Consider the following 16,621-nt stretch of genomic DNA (forward strand, 5'->3'; position numbering starts at 1 on the left):
CGTCGCTGCTGTAATAGACACCCCCTTAAATAAATGCCTATTATTCGATGAATTTGAGTAACAAACAACCCCAAGCCACTCTTTGAGGAACGTATGCATGTCTATATACGTTACTGTAAGTTATTACAGTGTTACTGTAGTCTAAAACCACATTGGGTTGTTTCTGTCTAGTGATTCCATTCGAGAAAAAATGAAGAAGAACTACATGTCCAACCCGAGCTACAATTATGACCAAGTGAACAGGGCCTCGCTGGCTTGCGGGCCTATGGTGAAATGGGCAATTGCTCAGGTAAGGAGTGTCCCATTATATCAAAATAACAATGTCGGATAAAACAGGGTTTGACTTTTGTGCACTGTGTGGGTATGGTGTGACTTCTATAGCTTAATTATGCCGACATGCTGAAACGGGTGGAGCCTCTGCGTAACGAGCTTCAGAAGCTCGAGGATGACGCCAAAGACAACAAGACGAAGGCAGAGGAGGTGGAGCAGATGATCAGGGACCTGGAAGCTAGCATTGCTCGCTACAAGGAGGAGTACGCCGTCCTTATCTCAGAAGCCCAGGCCATCAAAGCCGACCTGGCTGCAGTGGAGGCCAAGGTAAGCAGTTTTACACATCACTATTGCCCTTACCACTATGTCATATTTTTTGTTGTGCGTTTCTTAAAGCTGTTTAATCCGTGCAGGTGAATCGCAGCACAGCCCTCCTGAAGAGCCTGTCAGCTGAGAGAGAGCGCTGGGAGAAGACCAGTGAAACGTTCAAGAACCAGATGTCTACCATCGCTGGTGACTGTTTGCTCTCTGCGGCGTTTATTACATATGCTGGCTACTTCGAACAGCAGATGAGACAGAACCTATTCACCACTTGGTCTCATCACCTGCAGCAAGCCAATGTACAGGTAAGCTGTTGTGACCTACATACTTTACAGATGTTTCTGTTGTCTGGCAGGATCATACATTTTTACTGGCTTTTTATTTCTTCCTCAGTTCCGAACCGACATTGCCAGGACAGAATACCTATCCAATGCAGACGAGAGACTCCGCTGGCAAGCCAACTCTCTCCCAGCGGATGACCTCTGCACTGAAAACGCCATCATGCTCAAGAGATTTAACAGGTCAGTACACACAAGCTCGTAACAACTGAATACTTCCACAATGGGAGTTTTAATGTTTTAACTTATCACAACCTCCTCTAAGGTACCCGCTAATCATCGACCCATCTGGCCAAGCCACAGAGTTCATTATGAACGAGTACAAAGACCGCAAGATCACACGAACCAGCTTCTTGGATGATGCCTTCAGGAAGAACCTGGAGAGTGCCCTGCGATTTGGAAACCCACTGCTTGTTCAGGTATTGCTTACCATCAGGATATATATTTTTCCCCTTTTATTTTTACATCTTTATTGTCATTTGAGCTGCCATTATTGGAGTCTGACCTTGTTTTGTTGAGTAACTTTTTGTAAAAACTCATAAATTAATGTTTTAACTTTAATGAGGATTTGGACTGCATGAGAAAGTGGGAAGACATTATTTACTAAAAAGTCTATTGCACTGAATAGTAGTCGTCTCGTCGTCTCTTGCTCAGTGCTTTTGACCCAGTGCCAAGAGCCTGGTGGTTATTTGGGGTTAATTCAATATAACGTTAATTTGAACATTTACAGTAGCAAGCACTGTTTTTAATTTTCTCTTTTTTTTTTGAAGGATGTTGAGAGTTACGACCCCATCCTGAATCCGGTGTTGAACAGAGAGGTCCGTCGAACTGGTGGGCGTGTCCTCATCACCTTAGGAGACCAGGATATCGATCTGTCTCCTTCATTTGTCATCTTTCTCTCAACACGAGACCCCACGGTAAGAAGGAACAAAAATATATAGTTGTTTGCATGGACAGCTTTACATTTATGGGGTATTTCTAAGTTCCTGACTGGTATCACCGTACATGCAGGTTGAATTCCCACCAGACCTGTGTTCTCGTGTGACGTTTGTCAACTTCACGGTGACTCGCAGCAGTCTGCAGAGCCAGTGTCTCAACGAGGTGCTTAAAGCCGAGAGGCCCGACGTAGATGAGAAACGCTCGGACCTCCTCAAACTGCAGGGTACGGGACAAAATCAGTCCATTATCTCATAGTTTCAAGACACTGATCTACACTTATCTCTTCTCTGCAGGCGAGTTCCAGCTGCGTTTACGTCAGCTGGAAAAATCCCTACTGCAAGCGCTGAACGAGGTTAAAGGGCGCATCCTCGACGACGACACCATCATCACCACCCTGGAGAACCTGAAGAAGGAGGCCGCCGAGGTGACCAGGAAGGTGGAGGAGACTGATGTCATCATGGCCGAGGTGGAGGCAGTGTCACAGCAGTACCTGTCCTTGTCGTCAGCTTGCAGCAGCATCTACTTCACTATGGAGGCTCTCAACCAGGTCCTAACTGACTCGCACTCTTATAAACAAACAGAATTACACATGCTTTCATAAGCTCATCTTATTTGTTTGTATCTTGCTTCAGATGCACTTCCTGTACCAGTATTCTCTTCACTTTTTCCTGGACACCTACCACACTGTGCTGTATGAGAACCCCAACCTCAAGAGCATCAGCGACCACACGCAAAGACTTGCTCTCATCACAAAAGACCTTTTCCAGGTAGGGACTGGAACTTGTGACTTGTGAGTTGTTTCTCCTTGTATTAAATGTTTTTCTCTTCTGTAGGTGGCGTTCAACAGAGTCGCCAGGGGAATGCTGCACCAGGACCACATCACCTTTGCCATGCTGTTGGCTAAGATCAGCCTGAAGGGACTGAACAGGTCAAGATTTAGCCTTTTGGTAATTGTCTGCACACCATTTATAATTCTAACTGGTCCTTAACATTTTAGCGAGCCATCATATGACGCAGAGTTCCAGCACTTCCTGCGTGGTAATGAGATCGTGCTCACTGGCACATCCCTGCCCAAAGTGAAGGGTCTGACCTCTGAGCAGAGCGAGGCCATGATCCGCCTCAGCCGCCTGCCAGCATTCAAAGACGTGGTGGCCAAAATTCAGGCTGATGAGGTGAGGACGCTGACATGCAGTTGGCTTGGCGTTTACTCAACTGTCATACTGTATGTACGTCCTGTACTATGACAATAATATGGGTTTGTTATGGTCTTTGTTTTGCATGCTCAGCAAATCTTTATGTGGCTTGAGAGTAACACCCCGGAGCTGGCTGTTCCTTACCTGTGGTCAGAGGAGAAACAGTCTAGTAAGTTTATTTTGTTGTTGTTGTAATAGTCCACATTAGCTCCTTTTTAACTCAAAATATGTGTTTCTCCTGTTTATCCTCTTCCTACTCAGCTCCTATTGGCCAGGCAGTACACCAGATGTTGTTGATACAGACTTTCCGCCCAGACCGCCTGTTGGCAATGTCTCACATCTTTGTTGCAAAGGTTCTGGGAGAGACATTTATGAGCATCATCGAGCAGCCCATCGACCTGGCCAATATTGTGGATAGTGAGGTACTAATCATCTTTTTAAATTATTCCTAATAGAAGTCATGTCAAGTGTTGTTTCAATTTACCAGCCCTCTTGTACCTACAGGTGAAGCCCAGTACACCCGTGCTGATGTGTTCTGTTCCGGGTTATGATGCCAGCGGTCTGGTCAGAGACCTGGCCGCAGAGCAAAACAAACAAATCACTTCCATCTCCATCGGTAAGTACCAACTCAATTTCATACCTGATCTTACTCAAGAATTATGCTAATTTATGTTTCTTCATTTATCTCCAGGTTCTGCTGAAGGATTCAACAAGGCAGACCGAGACATCAACACTGCTGTCAAGTCCGGCAGGTGGGTGATGCTGGAGAATGTCCACCTGGCCCCAGGCTGGCTGATGCAGCTGGAGAAGAAGCTCCACTCTATGCAGCCACATGCTAGCTTCAGGCTCTTCTTGACGATGGAGATCAACCCCAAGGTATCACATTCCCCTGGCAGTTCATTATCTTTTCTGTCAGGATTTATTTTTTGCCCAAAAATTCCGTTATACAAACATTATCAGGACTTTACCAGGTGCAAGGACATATCACGGGTTAATCAGAACCTGTTGACATGGAAACACCATTGGAGAAACTTGTTTTGGAGACGGGGGCTCAAGCCACAAGCAAATAGTCATAACACAGCAATAGGCGGTTCTGCTAGGTTGGAAATCAGTCTGACCTTAATTAGCACATTAGCAGAATTTAAATAAGATTTCCATCACAATATGGTGGTTATTTTTACATTTTGTGTTTAAAGCCTGGTATTGACAATTAATGGCACTTAATGAAATTGGGGCATAATGGCGTACACTAGTTCAACCAGCAGTGGTGCTGTTAAATGAATATCAAACTGTAATTTTTCAGTTAAAGAATGTTGAGGGACAAGGTTAATTTAGAACATTCATGAGTCCCTTTTATAATAAATAAAACAAATTTCCCAGCTGCTCCTTGGTACAGCAAATACAGCGATGCCATACTTGTATTTAATTGAATGATGTCTCTAGTGATATTCTGTGGTGATCACTCACCAAGCGTTTCTAATTTCAATATGGAAAGGAAAAGATTCCCAGTCAATCAATTCTTGCCTGCATCTTAAATTAAAATAAGTTGTCTTTTCTTTGTAGGTTCCAGTGAATCTCCTTCGTGCCGGTCGTATCTTTGTCTTCGAGCCTCCTCCTGGTGTAAAAGCCAACATGCTGCGCACCTTCAGCAGCATACCAGTGGCTCGCATGTGCAAGGTCATCTAATATAAATTTTTACCTGTACACCGTCCCTACAGTTTCCCATCTTAACTCATTGTTCCTGTGTGATTGTTGTACAGGCTCCCAATGAGCGTGCCCGTCTGTATTTCCTTTTGGCCTGGTTCCACGCTGTCATCCAGGAGCGTCTGCGCTATGCACCGCTGGGTTGGTCCAAGAAGTATGAGTTTGGAGAGTCTGACCTGCGCTCCGCGTGTGACACTGTCGATACCTGGTTGGATGACACCGCGAAGGTTTGTTGTTGAAGCATACACACACATACACATGAATATACTGTAAATGACACTGCTATGCTCACAGGGTCGTCAAAACATTGCTCCAGATAAGATACCCTGGGCAGCCCTGAAAACCCTGATGGCACAGTCCATCTATGGCGGCCGTATTGACAATGAGTTCGACCAGCGTCTGCTTAACACTTTCCTGGAGCGTATTTTCACCAAAGGCAGCTTCGACAGCGAGTTTAAACTGGCGCTCAAAGTTGACGGACACAAAGACATCAAGATGCCTGACGGTATTAGGTCCGTATTAGGTCTCTTTTCTGGTCAGCATCACCCAACGTTTTCCGTACACAGTGTATGAGTTTTGTTTTTTTTCCCCCCCAAAGGCGTGAAGAGTTCATGCACTGGGTGGAAATGCTTCCTGACACTCAGACTCCATCTTGGCTGGGGTTGCCTAGCAATGCGGAGAAGGTCTTGCTCACCACTCAGGGTACACTGCCATCATTGCTCTTCAATCACTTGTACTCTGATCCCACTTGCAGCACCATCCATCCATCCATTTTCCTTCTCATTGGGTCAACACATATTAACCATCTTCTTTCTATCCAAGTTCTCCCTCATCTTCACTTGGACCCCATTTTTAGATGCGGAGATGTTAGACGTGCTTATTCCTCTCATCTTTATATTGGTCATGGAGCAGCGCCCAGTGCAGTTGTGGATATTATTATCATTGTTGTTGTGCAGTTTGTGTTCCCTTTGTAAGCATCATCTTTAGAAGGTAAAAGGAGTGTGTATCCTCACCCTCCAGCAGCTGTATTTCACAGCCAACATGTCGCTTTGCTAAGACACCATTCCCACCCTCTGAAGCATACTCCCACCCCCTTCATGCTTTCACCAGTCACTTCATTAGGCACACATGGGTTGTAACCATGTAACACCACCTGCATGATGACATAAATAGCATCACTCAATTGCTACAAATGTGATGAACATTTCATTGAGATTGAGATATACTACACCACCAGTTAATGTTGTTTAAGCTTTGTGGCACAAGTGTACCTTATAGTAAAGTGACTGATGAATGGATACCCCCTTAAACAACTCCCTACCTTTTGCTAATGAGGCATCCAGACACTCCCCTTTATCACCAGACACCATGCAACTTATTTCCTCATATAGAGGTCAGAGGTGCAATTATTGCTATTACTTTAATTAAGGTATACTGTTGAAGAAAAAGACATGGACCTCAGCAGAGTGTTCTGAAGATGTCACTCCCTGGTCCATAAACATGGGTGCACACATTGTGGACGGAAAACAGTGAAGATCCGTATTTCATAGTATACACGTTGACCCACTACCAATAGCTTATCAATTCTGATTACTGTTTTTGACCACTAAGCCATAAAAACACTTTACATGCATATACAGTAATCTTGGTAATTGTAATTTAAGTTTTTCTTAAGGAAAAAAAGGTAGCTGCAAATTGAAGGAGACATTTATTTCATTTGATTGAGGCACAGTGTTTTGTCTATATATATATATATATATATATATATATATATATATATATATATATATATATATATATATATATATATATATATATATATATATATATATATATATATATATATATATATATATATAAAAACGACACAAACGATATACTCATTGTATTGTATTGCCTGAAGCCTTGTCTGTCTTCCACAACTCCCCGTTTTGTTTTCTGAAGCAACTCCAGCTGACCCATCACCAAGATAAGCTTTGTGTTCCACTTATTAATTTGTTGTCCCCCGCTCACTCCCTTCCTCCTTCCTTCCCTTCCTCCCTCGCCGGGTTGCGCAGGCACTGACATGATGGGTAAGATGCTGAAAATGCAGATGCTGGAGGATGAGGATGACCTCGCCTACGAGACCGAGAAAAAGGAGCGCGCATCGTCCACGTCAGATGCCCAGCCGGCCTGGATGAGGACGCTGCACACCACCGCCTGCAACTGGCTGCAGCTCATGCCTCAAACTGTCAATCCTCTCAAACGCACAGTGGAGAACATCAAGGTAACCAGCTGGAGGCCGCTTTACATTTTAATGTTTGTCACTGACCACGCAACAAGGTAAAAACTACCCCATGATTGCTTGCCTTTTTTGTGTCACCTTCCAAGCTTTTCATTTGCTGCTTCTTTCCTTCGCCAGGACCCATTGTTCCGCTTTTTCGAACGTGAGGTGAAAATGGGTGGCAAAATGCTGCAGGAGGTCCGCCAGGATCTGTCGGATGTGGTGCAAGTGTGCCAGGGCAAGAAGAAGCAGACAAACTATCTGCGTACTCTTATCAGCGACCTGGTTAAAGGTATATTATGATTTATTCATTTTTGGAAAAACCCTACAGAGTAAGGGCATGATGTTAGACCCACGATGTAGCGAGGGACATTACACATATTACAGTATAGTGTGTTTGGAATGCTACCACAAAGTTGAATGTGCTGGGTGAGTTGCAGACAGCGAGGCAAAGATCACATTAAAATAATATACAACAGTTTATTCACTTTAAAATATTTTGAAATAAAATTGAGGAGTATTTTAGTCATTTTCCTATTTGGTATCAGTGAAATATCTGACTTAGATTTTTATTTTTATTTCATTTAAATGTATGCATTCTTTGCATTCTTTGTAGTTAGGTCTCATTTCCTTGACAAAATACCCTTAAGTTATTGAAAAATATACTTTGAACACATAATTGTGATTATAGGTAGTACTAATCTTTTGAGTTGACATTGGCAATAAAAAAAGTATTAAAATATATAAATCAAACTACGGTATTTATAATTTCATTTAAATATATGCATTCTTTGCATGTAGTTATCTCATTTCCTTGACTTTCTTGACAAAATACCCTAAAGTTATTGAAAAATATATTTTGAACACATTGTGATTATAAGTAGTACTAATCTTGAGTTGGCATTGGCAATAAAAAAAGTATTAAAATATATAAATCAAATAAAATTACAAGGTATTGACCAGGTTGAGACCATTTGAGAATCCTTGATTTAGAGCATATAAAATAGGCATTTTTAGGGCATTTGTGCTTGTCCATTATTTGCGGTATTTTGCCAATATTGTAATTTCTACCTGGCTATCCTCCAGGCATCCTCCCTCGCAGCTGGTGTCGCTACACGGTTCCCATCTCCATGACTGTCATCCAGTGGGTGGCGGACTTCAGTGAGCGCATCAAACAGCTGCAGCAGATCTCCCAAGGAGCTGCCAGCGGGGGCGCTAAGGAGCTGAAGGTAAACATTTGTGTAATATAGAAATATACAATAAATGCAGTATGTCTTTTGTGCTTTTTGAATGTAATGACATGGTACCACCAGTAACATGAAGTTGATTTATGTGGGGATATAAGACCCCTGTCTTGTAGGTAGTAATAGCACGCATAACTAAACGGGTCAAGTTGGTGTTGGTTACATAGTAGAAATTTAAAATGGAACCACCACAACCCTCATACAATAAAAAAAAAAACAAAACAGTATTTGGCGACAGGGATAAGGGGAAAAAAAACTCTTAGCTCATTCAATGGCAGCCATTGTTCAAAATTCAATCCTTTTGAGTGCCAGCCATTTTAGACGATTTGGACAGATTTTTCAAAGCACACAGAATGCACAATGTTTGGTTCTATGGCTAACATAAACATACTAAACACATAACAAAACATAGATAAATTTCAGGAAAATATCAGTTCCCAACAAAAAGTTTAAAAACGCAAAAAAAGCATAACTTTCACTTTGACACATTAGTTGAAATATCTGCTAAAGCACCACAACGTAAACAACACAAAGGTTTTTTTTTACATCAAAATAATGTATTTGAAATATATCAAGACCTATTTACAATTTTCACATTTGGAATTAAACTGTGTGTGTGTGTGTGTGTGTGTGTGTGTGTGTGTGTGTGTGTGTGTGTGTGTGTGTGTGTGTGTGTGTGTGTGTGTGTGTGTGTAGTCACCTTCTGCACACGACACTCATGCTCTGCCAAGTCTGCCTTGCCGTTGTGTTTTTGCCCATTTTTTTCCTGTGCCACACTTTGAACACGTCTGATCTTCAGCCAACATCTAATTTATTTTCCTAGAACATCCACGTGTGCCTGGGAAGCCTATTTGTACCCGAGGCATATATCACCGCCACCCGCCAATATGTTGCCCAAGCTAACAGCTGGTCTCTGGAGGAGCTGTGCCTGGAGGTCAACGTCACCACCGCCCAGGGTACCACACTGGACGCGTGCAGCTTCGGCATCAAAGGTCTTCTTCTCAACACCCGCAAAGGAAGTTTTTGTAGTAAGAGTAGTTCTCACACAGACTGTGCACTCTTGTAGGACTGAAACTACAGGGAGCAACATGTGCCAACAACAAACTGTCCCTGTCAACGACCATCTCCACTGAGCTACCTCTCACTCAGCTCCGCTGGATCAAGCAAAGCAATGCTGAGAAGAGACACATGGTAGGACAGGAAAAACATCTTCCCCTGTCCTAAATCTCTTTGCAAACATTTTTCTTTTTTTAATCTCTGCAGGTGACTCTGCCCGTGTACCTGAACTTCACGAGGTCTGACCTCATTTTCACAGTCGACTTCGATATCGCCACCAAGGAAGATCCGCACAGCTTCTACGAGCGTGGAGTGGCAGTACTGTGCACAGAGTAGAACACCACCACCACTATCATCATCATCATAGTTAACCCCAACCCATTAATCGTCCATGAGTGCTGCATATTAACCATTTGTTTTAACGTCGTTGCTAGCCATAACGCTATTCTAGTACTTTGTGTAGCGGTAGTGAACACAAATTATGGATTTTGGGAAGTGTTTTGCAAAGGTCTTGAGGGAAGTTGTCAGATGGTAAATGTCAGAAATCGAGAAAGTTGACAAGAGAAGTTGGTTTTTATGAAGGAATGCGTATGTTTTTTTGTAGAGTGAATAAAGCTTGCACAACCGAAAGCTGCTATTTATAGTACTTTGCAAATGTTAGCAAATGTGTGTGCACCATTACATTTTTTCCCCAATGACATGCAACAGAACACTTTCGGAGCTCAGAAAGTTGAGCTGGAGGCATGCATGTTACAATCCATGTGCGGATGACAACCGTTGCCATGCAAGACAGCTAAAGTAACTGCACTGTGAAACACAATCCTGTATAATCATATATACGTAGACTATAGTCATATAGTGGACTACATATTGAAATACACTTGATCTGTTGTATTCTAGTCATTAGGTGGCAGTAATGACGCAAAGTTGAGGCGGTGCCTCTCAAAAGTCTGCAATAGAAAGTAAATATATGGAATAATTACATCCAGCCTTGCCTTAATTTATCACATTATTTCTTGCAGCTAGGAGATAAGGGTTCAATTCCCCCCTTGGGCATGCGTGGGTGTTCTCTGGATACTTAATTGTCCATAGGTATGAATGTGAGTGTGAATGGTTGTTTGTCTATATGTGCCCTGTGATTGGCTGGCCACCAGTCCAGGGTGGCCAGCCCGAAGACAGCTGGGATAGGCTCCATCATGCCCACGACCCTCATGAGGATAAGCAGTGGAAAATGGATGGATTCTTGCATCACACGTTCTGACACTCCGACAGGTAAGTTACCGAGTACGAATGAGGCATGAATGTAGTGAGTAGCAACGTATGAAGGGCATTGTGCATGTGTGATTCATTTGCACTTTAGATGTGCAATACCGCTGATTCTTCAAATGATCTGCACTGTTCAGACTGAACTTGAAACTGAGACCATGAATGCAACAAAATGGAGAGCATACAAGTGTATTCAAGAGTACTTCAACGAACCATTGCAAATACAATAGTGGCCAAAAAAGTGATTATTGAATAGCATGGTAGTGCTAAAGTGGCTGCATGTTAATGAAAATGTAAAAAAAAAAATGCCACTATACTAATGCTAGCATGATAGCACTAAGTGTGGGAGCCGCAACAAGGACGCTAACGACCTGGAGCCGCAGGTTGCCGACCCCTGTTCTAAGTAAATTTCCACACCATACATCACAGACTGAAGTCATGTGAAAATTAAGTACCGTAGTCCCAAATCATTTGAGCGTTTTGTCTATGAGAAATTTGAAAAAAATGTGTCAATAATGACTAACCAGAAAATACATCGAAAATAAACACATTGTGGAGTAACTCCAGGGTAGAAGGGCACTGTGACACTTGCTCATCAAAGTCATCAAACAATGTTTGCTTCATCTTTTTAGTTCACTTCTGACATGATGCTTACTTTGTCAATAATGCTTGTCGATAAATTAGAGCTGAAAAATTGCCAGACGTAACAACAAAACAAATGGCTCACGGCTTCAGTTCAAACAGAGTGCTGCTAAATAGAAATTAAAGCATTCTTAAATTGATCACGCAAAGATGTGTGTCCTGCTCATTCCATCCATCATCTGTGTGTGAGGACTTGGGAGGTGGACCACATCAAGGACTGGCGTCACCAAGTGTTAACCCCAATTCCCACCTGACAGCAACATTGTTTGAATCTTTGTAATACTATTAAAACAACCAGAAAGCATTGTTGCAAACATGGAATCTGTACCAGCAAATGCTTCCCCAACAAAAGTAGTGACATTTTTCTTTTAGTTTAGGTCACAAATTTCCGAGATTCAAAATGGGAAAAATAATGCAGAATAAGGATATGTTCAAGGATGACCTTGTTCCTTAGTGTATAAGAAACAAGCCAAATAGTGCTGTTCAGATATCGAATAAAGGGAACTTTGTACTTTAGCTTCATTCATTCATTCATTTTCTGCCGCACGAGGGTCGCGGGGGGTGCTGGAGCCTATCCCAGCTGTCTTTGGGCGAGAGGCGGGGTACACCCTGGACTGGTCGTACTTTAGCTTGTTTTTCATAACATATTCAATCACCTGGTACATTAGTTAAGCAGCACAGTAATCAATTGATTTCCAATTCATCTCATCAAAATAAATAATCCCAGAATATTTGTTGACTGATGTAAATACAAATCTTAGTTCATATGACCTTTCAGTTGAAGAAACAATCTGGTGATCTTGGTCTTGGTGAGCACTGCCTTACAGTACAGTATTCGCCAATGTTGCCTTTAAACTGTACGACTTGCTCAGAAATTGTCTATGATTGAGATCAAGGCTTATTGTTATGTACCAAAGCATTGACATTGTTGTCCTTAAACCGCTTTATGACTACTTTGGTGGTACGCTTTAGAGTCATTTGTCAATTTGGAAGACCCATTTGCAGCCAAGCTTCGACCTCGTGTTTGATGGCTTGAGAAGTTGCTTAAATATTTCATCAATACACCCCAATACTTCACAGTTGAGATGGTGTTGTCAGGTTTACCTTTTTTTCTTCAAATGTACTCACATTTCAGACCAAAATACGTTCATCTCTGGACACATAACCATCCTCTTGCTGAGCAGTATGATGCCTGGACGTGCACGTCACTCACGTTCATATCTATGGAATTGTCCATAGGTATGAACGTGAGTGTGAATGGTTGTTTGGCTGGCGACCAGTCTAGGGTGTACCCCGCCTCTCGCCTGAAGACAGCTGGGATCGCTCCAGCACTCCCTGCGACCCTTGTGAGGATAAGCGGTAAAAAATGAATGAATGAATAATTATTTTGCATGAAGTTATTTCATGTTGCCGTTTGACTTTTTGTGAGAAAACTTTAAAAAGTTCCCTTAAAGTGAAACACATCCAGTAAACATTTTACAGTCCTGACAAATACGGAACAAAAACAAAGCTTCAATAAATGAATAACTCAATCCTTATTTATAGTTTGGCCTACAAGAAAAAAAGAACAGTATCTCCTGTTAGTACAGAGCTGGACATTTGCAATGACATTCTCTGTGCTTCATGACAAAGTGCATCAAGAGGAGCTACCATCATTCCCAAGCAGCACCTCCTCCTGCTGTTTCTTCTTCCTCCTCCTCCATGTTGACGACACATTGCCTCTTTCTGTGGCTTAGCTCCATCCCATCAGTTGTGGGGACAGCCAGTTTCCTCTTGAACAGAACCCTGAGGTTACACGTGCTGCCGGGGGATCTGTCAGTGGAGCTCTCGGGCATCTGGCTGGAAGTCGGGGCAGGGTTATTGAGTTGTGCATTGATGTCTGTTCTGTTTGACATCTCCTCCACAGGTTCTCCGCCATACAAGTCAGTGTGGGTGGACATGGAGAACAGCTCGCAAAGCCAAACCTCAGAGTCGTCCGTGCATTTCATCTGGACGTCCACAAGATGCTGCTGCTCCGTTTGTGTTTTCAGCACTTGTCTAAAGCCAGTATCTGGAGAATGATGAAGGATAAAGCGCCTGCCTTTATGTGAGAAGCGACCTCCTCCTTTTCTATGCTGTCTCGTTCGCCTGCTGGGGGCGTCCTTGTCATCAGAATCCTCAGAGCTGCCATCATACGGATCCAAAAACTACAAGAATACACATACTTGGGCTTGTGTAGCAGTGCTACATGAATATGCCTAAACAACAACGTCTTACCAAGGAGTAACAGCCATGTCTTACAGGAGGTTCAGGCAATGTCCGCCTTAATGTGCCACTCTCTGGTGCACTGCTCACACATTCCTGACACAAAAATAGCGTTTGAGTCAAATTGTCTGAGGATTGTCCAGCCCATCAGGTCCTCAAGCTTACATTTTTGTGGGTCTAGAAATTGACTTTTTTGTTACATAACCCTTGTTACTGCCTCCTGCCTCAGCAGCAATGACATGCTGCAAAAGGCCTTGCCAACGCGGTTCACAAATCCGACCGTGTTGGCCTTTGCCATCAAGAGATCATGTGCATGTTCTCCCCGTGCATGCGTGGGTTTTCCTCCCACATTCCAAAAACATGCTAGGTTAATTGGAGACTCCAAATTGTCCATAGGTATGAATGTGAGTGTGAATGGTTGTTTGTCTATATGTGCCCTGTGATTGGCTTGCGACCAGTCCAGGGTGTACCCCGCCTCTAGCCTGAAGACAGCTGGGATAGGCTCCAGCACCTCTGTGACCCTCGTGAAGATAAGCGGTAGAGAATGAATGAATTAGAACTTTTGATCAGATGATGAACAGCCTATTTCACTTTAATGCTTGTTTGTAATAAATTGCTTACTCAATTTTTTTTTTTGCCTCACTCCCATTTCAAACTCTACTTTGCAAAATGTAAATTCTTGCAATTTTTCAACTGGTCTTAAAATGTTGATCAGGCTTTTATGTATATCTTAAAAGCTCCAATCAATGCATCTATTCAATTAATTAAAGTATACTCTAGTCACAAAAGCAACAGACCTCTAATTATGAGATCTCTAATTAGCATTGGGTCCAAAAACTTATATATTGTATAATCAACACACCATAGTCACAAATAGATTACTGTCCTGTGGGAAACAACATATTATTTGAACGTAAAGTTTTTTAAATAATCATGTATAATTATTTTTTTTACCAGTTTGTAGCCTACTTTGTGGTTCTTCTTTCCATGCAAACAACACTGTGTGGATGTGTGTATATGTTATTATGTTGAAAATAAGTTAAATGGGAAATATATTCTAATTAAAAACACAAAAAACAAGCTGTATGTTAAATCAGCTTACCATAGTGCTGGTGTCAGACCACCTTGGACTTATCTCAGAGTCTGAATCAGTGCTGGACTCCACTTTACACATCTCCTGAATAAACACAAAAAACATTCCATCTTCAATGTAGCCAACACTGAATTAATAAGATGCCATTGTGTCACTTCACCATGTATTTGAAGGCAAGCTGCTCCATGTTGCTGGATTGGCCACCATCATTATGATCTGCAGCACACAGACAACACAATAACATAGAAAAACTAGCTATGTTGCGATTTTAGTTAAAATTCACACGAAAAAAAAACAACCGTCGACTTTTACAATGTTCAGTTAATTAATGCTGACATATTTTACCTGGAATTAAATGTTGTCTTCTCCTGGAAGCCATATATGTGTGGACTCATTGAAACAATGCTACGGTAGTGCTAATGTTGTCGATCGTGCCGTAAAAAAACGACTTAATTAACAATTGAGTAAGGTTTGCTACTTCCGCCACAGGTGTTTTCCTCCCACTCCCGCCATCGATGTGCATTACTGTTTAACAAAATAAAACTTCCGGAGTATTTAATCTGATATACAGAAACATCCGCAGTAGGTAGAGCTTGATTGGTTTGATTTCCGGTAAAACAACAACAACAACGTACAAGTAAATAAATAAATGTATAAATAAAGTGATGAATCTGGATGAATGTTATACTAATATGTGTAGTTTACCAAGTTTCTGAATGAAAGCAATAGTACTATTACTCGTTTCTAAAATCGGTCCACCTAATATTTAGTATTTGGAATGATGAAAGTAAAAAAAAAATCATAGAAATAAAATTAGTTGTTTGCTTATTTTATTTTAATTATCATGATTTTTAACAAAATCAAACTCATTTTTAAAACTTACAGAAATAGTAATGTTCTGAATAAATATTTTAATTCAGAAATCAGAATCAGAATGCCCTTTATTGCCATTTTACATATAGTAGAATGAAATTGCAGCAGCTCCATTTTCAGTGCAAGACAGTATGACAGTACAAAATATAGAAATTAGAAGAATAAATAGTAGAATTAGAAGAATAAATAATAAATAAAGAAGGATTTACATTATAGAGGATGATTGGTTGCCTTGGTTACATATTGTTGAGGGAGATGATGGCTCTAGGAAGAAAACTGTCTGTTTGTCTGTGCCCTGACACATCTGTATCGCGGTGTTTTGGTCCAGGTCAAATCACCAGAGATCTGTACTCCCAGAAATCTGAAGTCATTGACCCTGTCCACGTCTTTGCCGTTAATGTAGAGGGGGAGGTGACCACTTTTCATCCTCCTGAAGTCCACAATGATCTCTTTAGTCTTCCTGGTAAGGTGAGGTTATTTTTAGAGCACCGGTTATGAGTCTCTGTATGTCCTCTCTGTAGTCTGTCTCATCTCTGTTTGAGATCAGCCCAACCACTGTGGTGTCGTCTGTGAATTTGATGATCATATTGTTCCTGTGGGTCGGACTGCAGTTGTAGGTGTAGAGACAGTACAGCAGGGGGCTCAGGACACAGCCCTGTGGTGAGCCAATGCTTAAAGTGCAAGAGAGTTGGGGGCCGAGCATCACTTTCTGGGGCCTGTTCGTCAAAAAGTCCGTAATCCAGCTGCATGTGAGAGGGGTGGTGGTGGTGGTCAAGTGTGTGTGTGTGGGGGGGGGGGAGTACCAGTCTCTAAAAACACTTCATGATTACTGGGGTGAGGGCCACAGGATGGTAATCGTTGAGGCTGTTTGAAGCTGATTTCTTCGGGGTGGGGGTTATTGTGGCTCATTTTAGGCATGTTGGAATGATCGTTTGGGTCAATGAGAGATTAAAGATTAAATAAATAATAATAATAAATAAATGAAAGATAGTGGCGAACCTTGGTGAATGTCATATTGCTTTCCCCAAATGTTTACGTTCAGTTTCCAAAACGTGTACACCTATTATTTAGTATTTATAAGTAAATTAAATATATTTATTATTAAATTTTACATAAATATTTAACACTGTAGTTGTCTTGCTCCAGCACAAGCTCCTCACTGTACCATTATAGTC

General features: G+C 41.8%; 2 protein-coding genes across 4 annotated transcripts in view; one reads left to right on the forward strand and one right to left on the reverse strand.

Annotated features, from left to right (window-relative positions):
• dync1h1 (dynein, cytoplasmic 1, heavy chain 1) overlaps window positions 1–9,958 on the forward strand; it is a 33,334-nt gene extending 23,376 nt beyond the window's left edge. For both annotated transcript variants that reach the window (XM_058090694.2, XM_058090695.2), the window contains exons 53-77: window positions 172–289; window positions 382–597; window positions 684–896; window positions 985–1,112; window positions 1,195–1,348; window positions 1,700–1,846; window positions 1,941–2,091; window positions 2,162–2,415; window positions 2,501–2,635; window positions 2,702–2,796; window positions 2,866–3,040; window positions 3,155–3,230; window positions 3,323–3,483; window positions 3,566–3,677; window positions 3,753–3,937; window positions 4,625–4,738; window positions 4,822–4,992; window positions 5,060–5,277; window positions 5,364–5,467; window positions 6,823–7,031; window positions 7,167–7,320; window positions 8,115–8,257; window positions 9,096–9,264; window positions 9,339–9,463; window positions 9,536–9,958. In XM_058090694.2, coding sequence (XP_057946677.2) covers window positions 172–289; window positions 382–597; window positions 684–896; window positions 985–1,112; window positions 1,195–1,348; window positions 1,700–1,846; window positions 1,941–2,091; window positions 2,162–2,415; window positions 2,501–2,635; window positions 2,702–2,796; window positions 2,866–3,040; window positions 3,155–3,230; window positions 3,323–3,483; window positions 3,566–3,677; window positions 3,753–3,937; window positions 4,625–4,738; window positions 4,822–4,992; window positions 5,060–5,277; window positions 5,364–5,467; window positions 6,823–7,031; window positions 7,167–7,320; window positions 8,115–8,257; window positions 9,096–9,264; window positions 9,339–9,463; window positions 9,536–9,664 — 3,856 coding nt within the window. In that variant the 3' untranslated portion in view covers window positions 9,665–9,958. The remainder of the gene's footprint in view (window positions 1–171; window positions 290–381; window positions 598–683; window positions 897–984; window positions 1,113–1,194; window positions 1,349–1,699; window positions 1,847–1,940; window positions 2,092–2,161; window positions 2,416–2,500; window positions 2,636–2,701; window positions 2,797–2,865; window positions 3,041–3,154; window positions 3,231–3,322; window positions 3,484–3,565; window positions 3,678–3,752; window positions 3,938–4,624; window positions 4,739–4,821; window positions 4,993–5,059; window positions 5,278–5,363; window positions 5,468–6,822; window positions 7,032–7,166; window positions 7,321–8,114; window positions 8,258–9,095; window positions 9,265–9,338; window positions 9,464–9,535) is intronic.
• Window positions 9,959–12,726: 2,768 nt separating this feature from the next.
• On the reverse strand, window positions 12,727–15,086 carry LOC131140415 (uncharacterized). Of its 2 annotated transcripts, none has more exons than XM_058090825.2 (5): window positions 14,919–15,086; window positions 14,734–14,789; window positions 14,583–14,654; window positions 13,493–13,576; window positions 12,727–13,422 (listed from the first exon to the last, which is right to left on the reverse strand). In XM_058090825.2, exons 1-5 carry the CDS (start codon window positions 14,950–14,952, stop codon window positions 12,889–12,891), a joined length of 780 nt encoding a protein of 259 aa, XP_057946808.2. In that variant the 5' UTR covers window positions 14,953–15,086; the 3' UTR covers window positions 12,727–12,888. The 2 variants fall into 2 exon arrangements, with proteins under 2 accessions (XP_057946808.2, XP_057946807.2); XM_058090824.2 differs by having other exon boundaries at window positions 14,583–14,657; window positions 14,919–15,085.
• Between the last annotated feature and the right edge of the window lie 1,535 nt (window positions 15,087–16,621).

This window comes from Doryrhamphus excisus, linkage group LG14 (assembly GCF_037039965.1).
Source record: "Doryrhamphus excisus strain RoL-2023G ecotype Guam linkage group LG14, RoL_Dexc_Guam_v1.1, whole genome shotgun sequence".
In the NCBI taxonomy this organism is placed as follows: Eukaryota; Metazoa; Chordata; class Actinopteri; order Syngnathiformes; family Syngnathidae; genus Doryrhamphus; species Doryrhamphus excisus.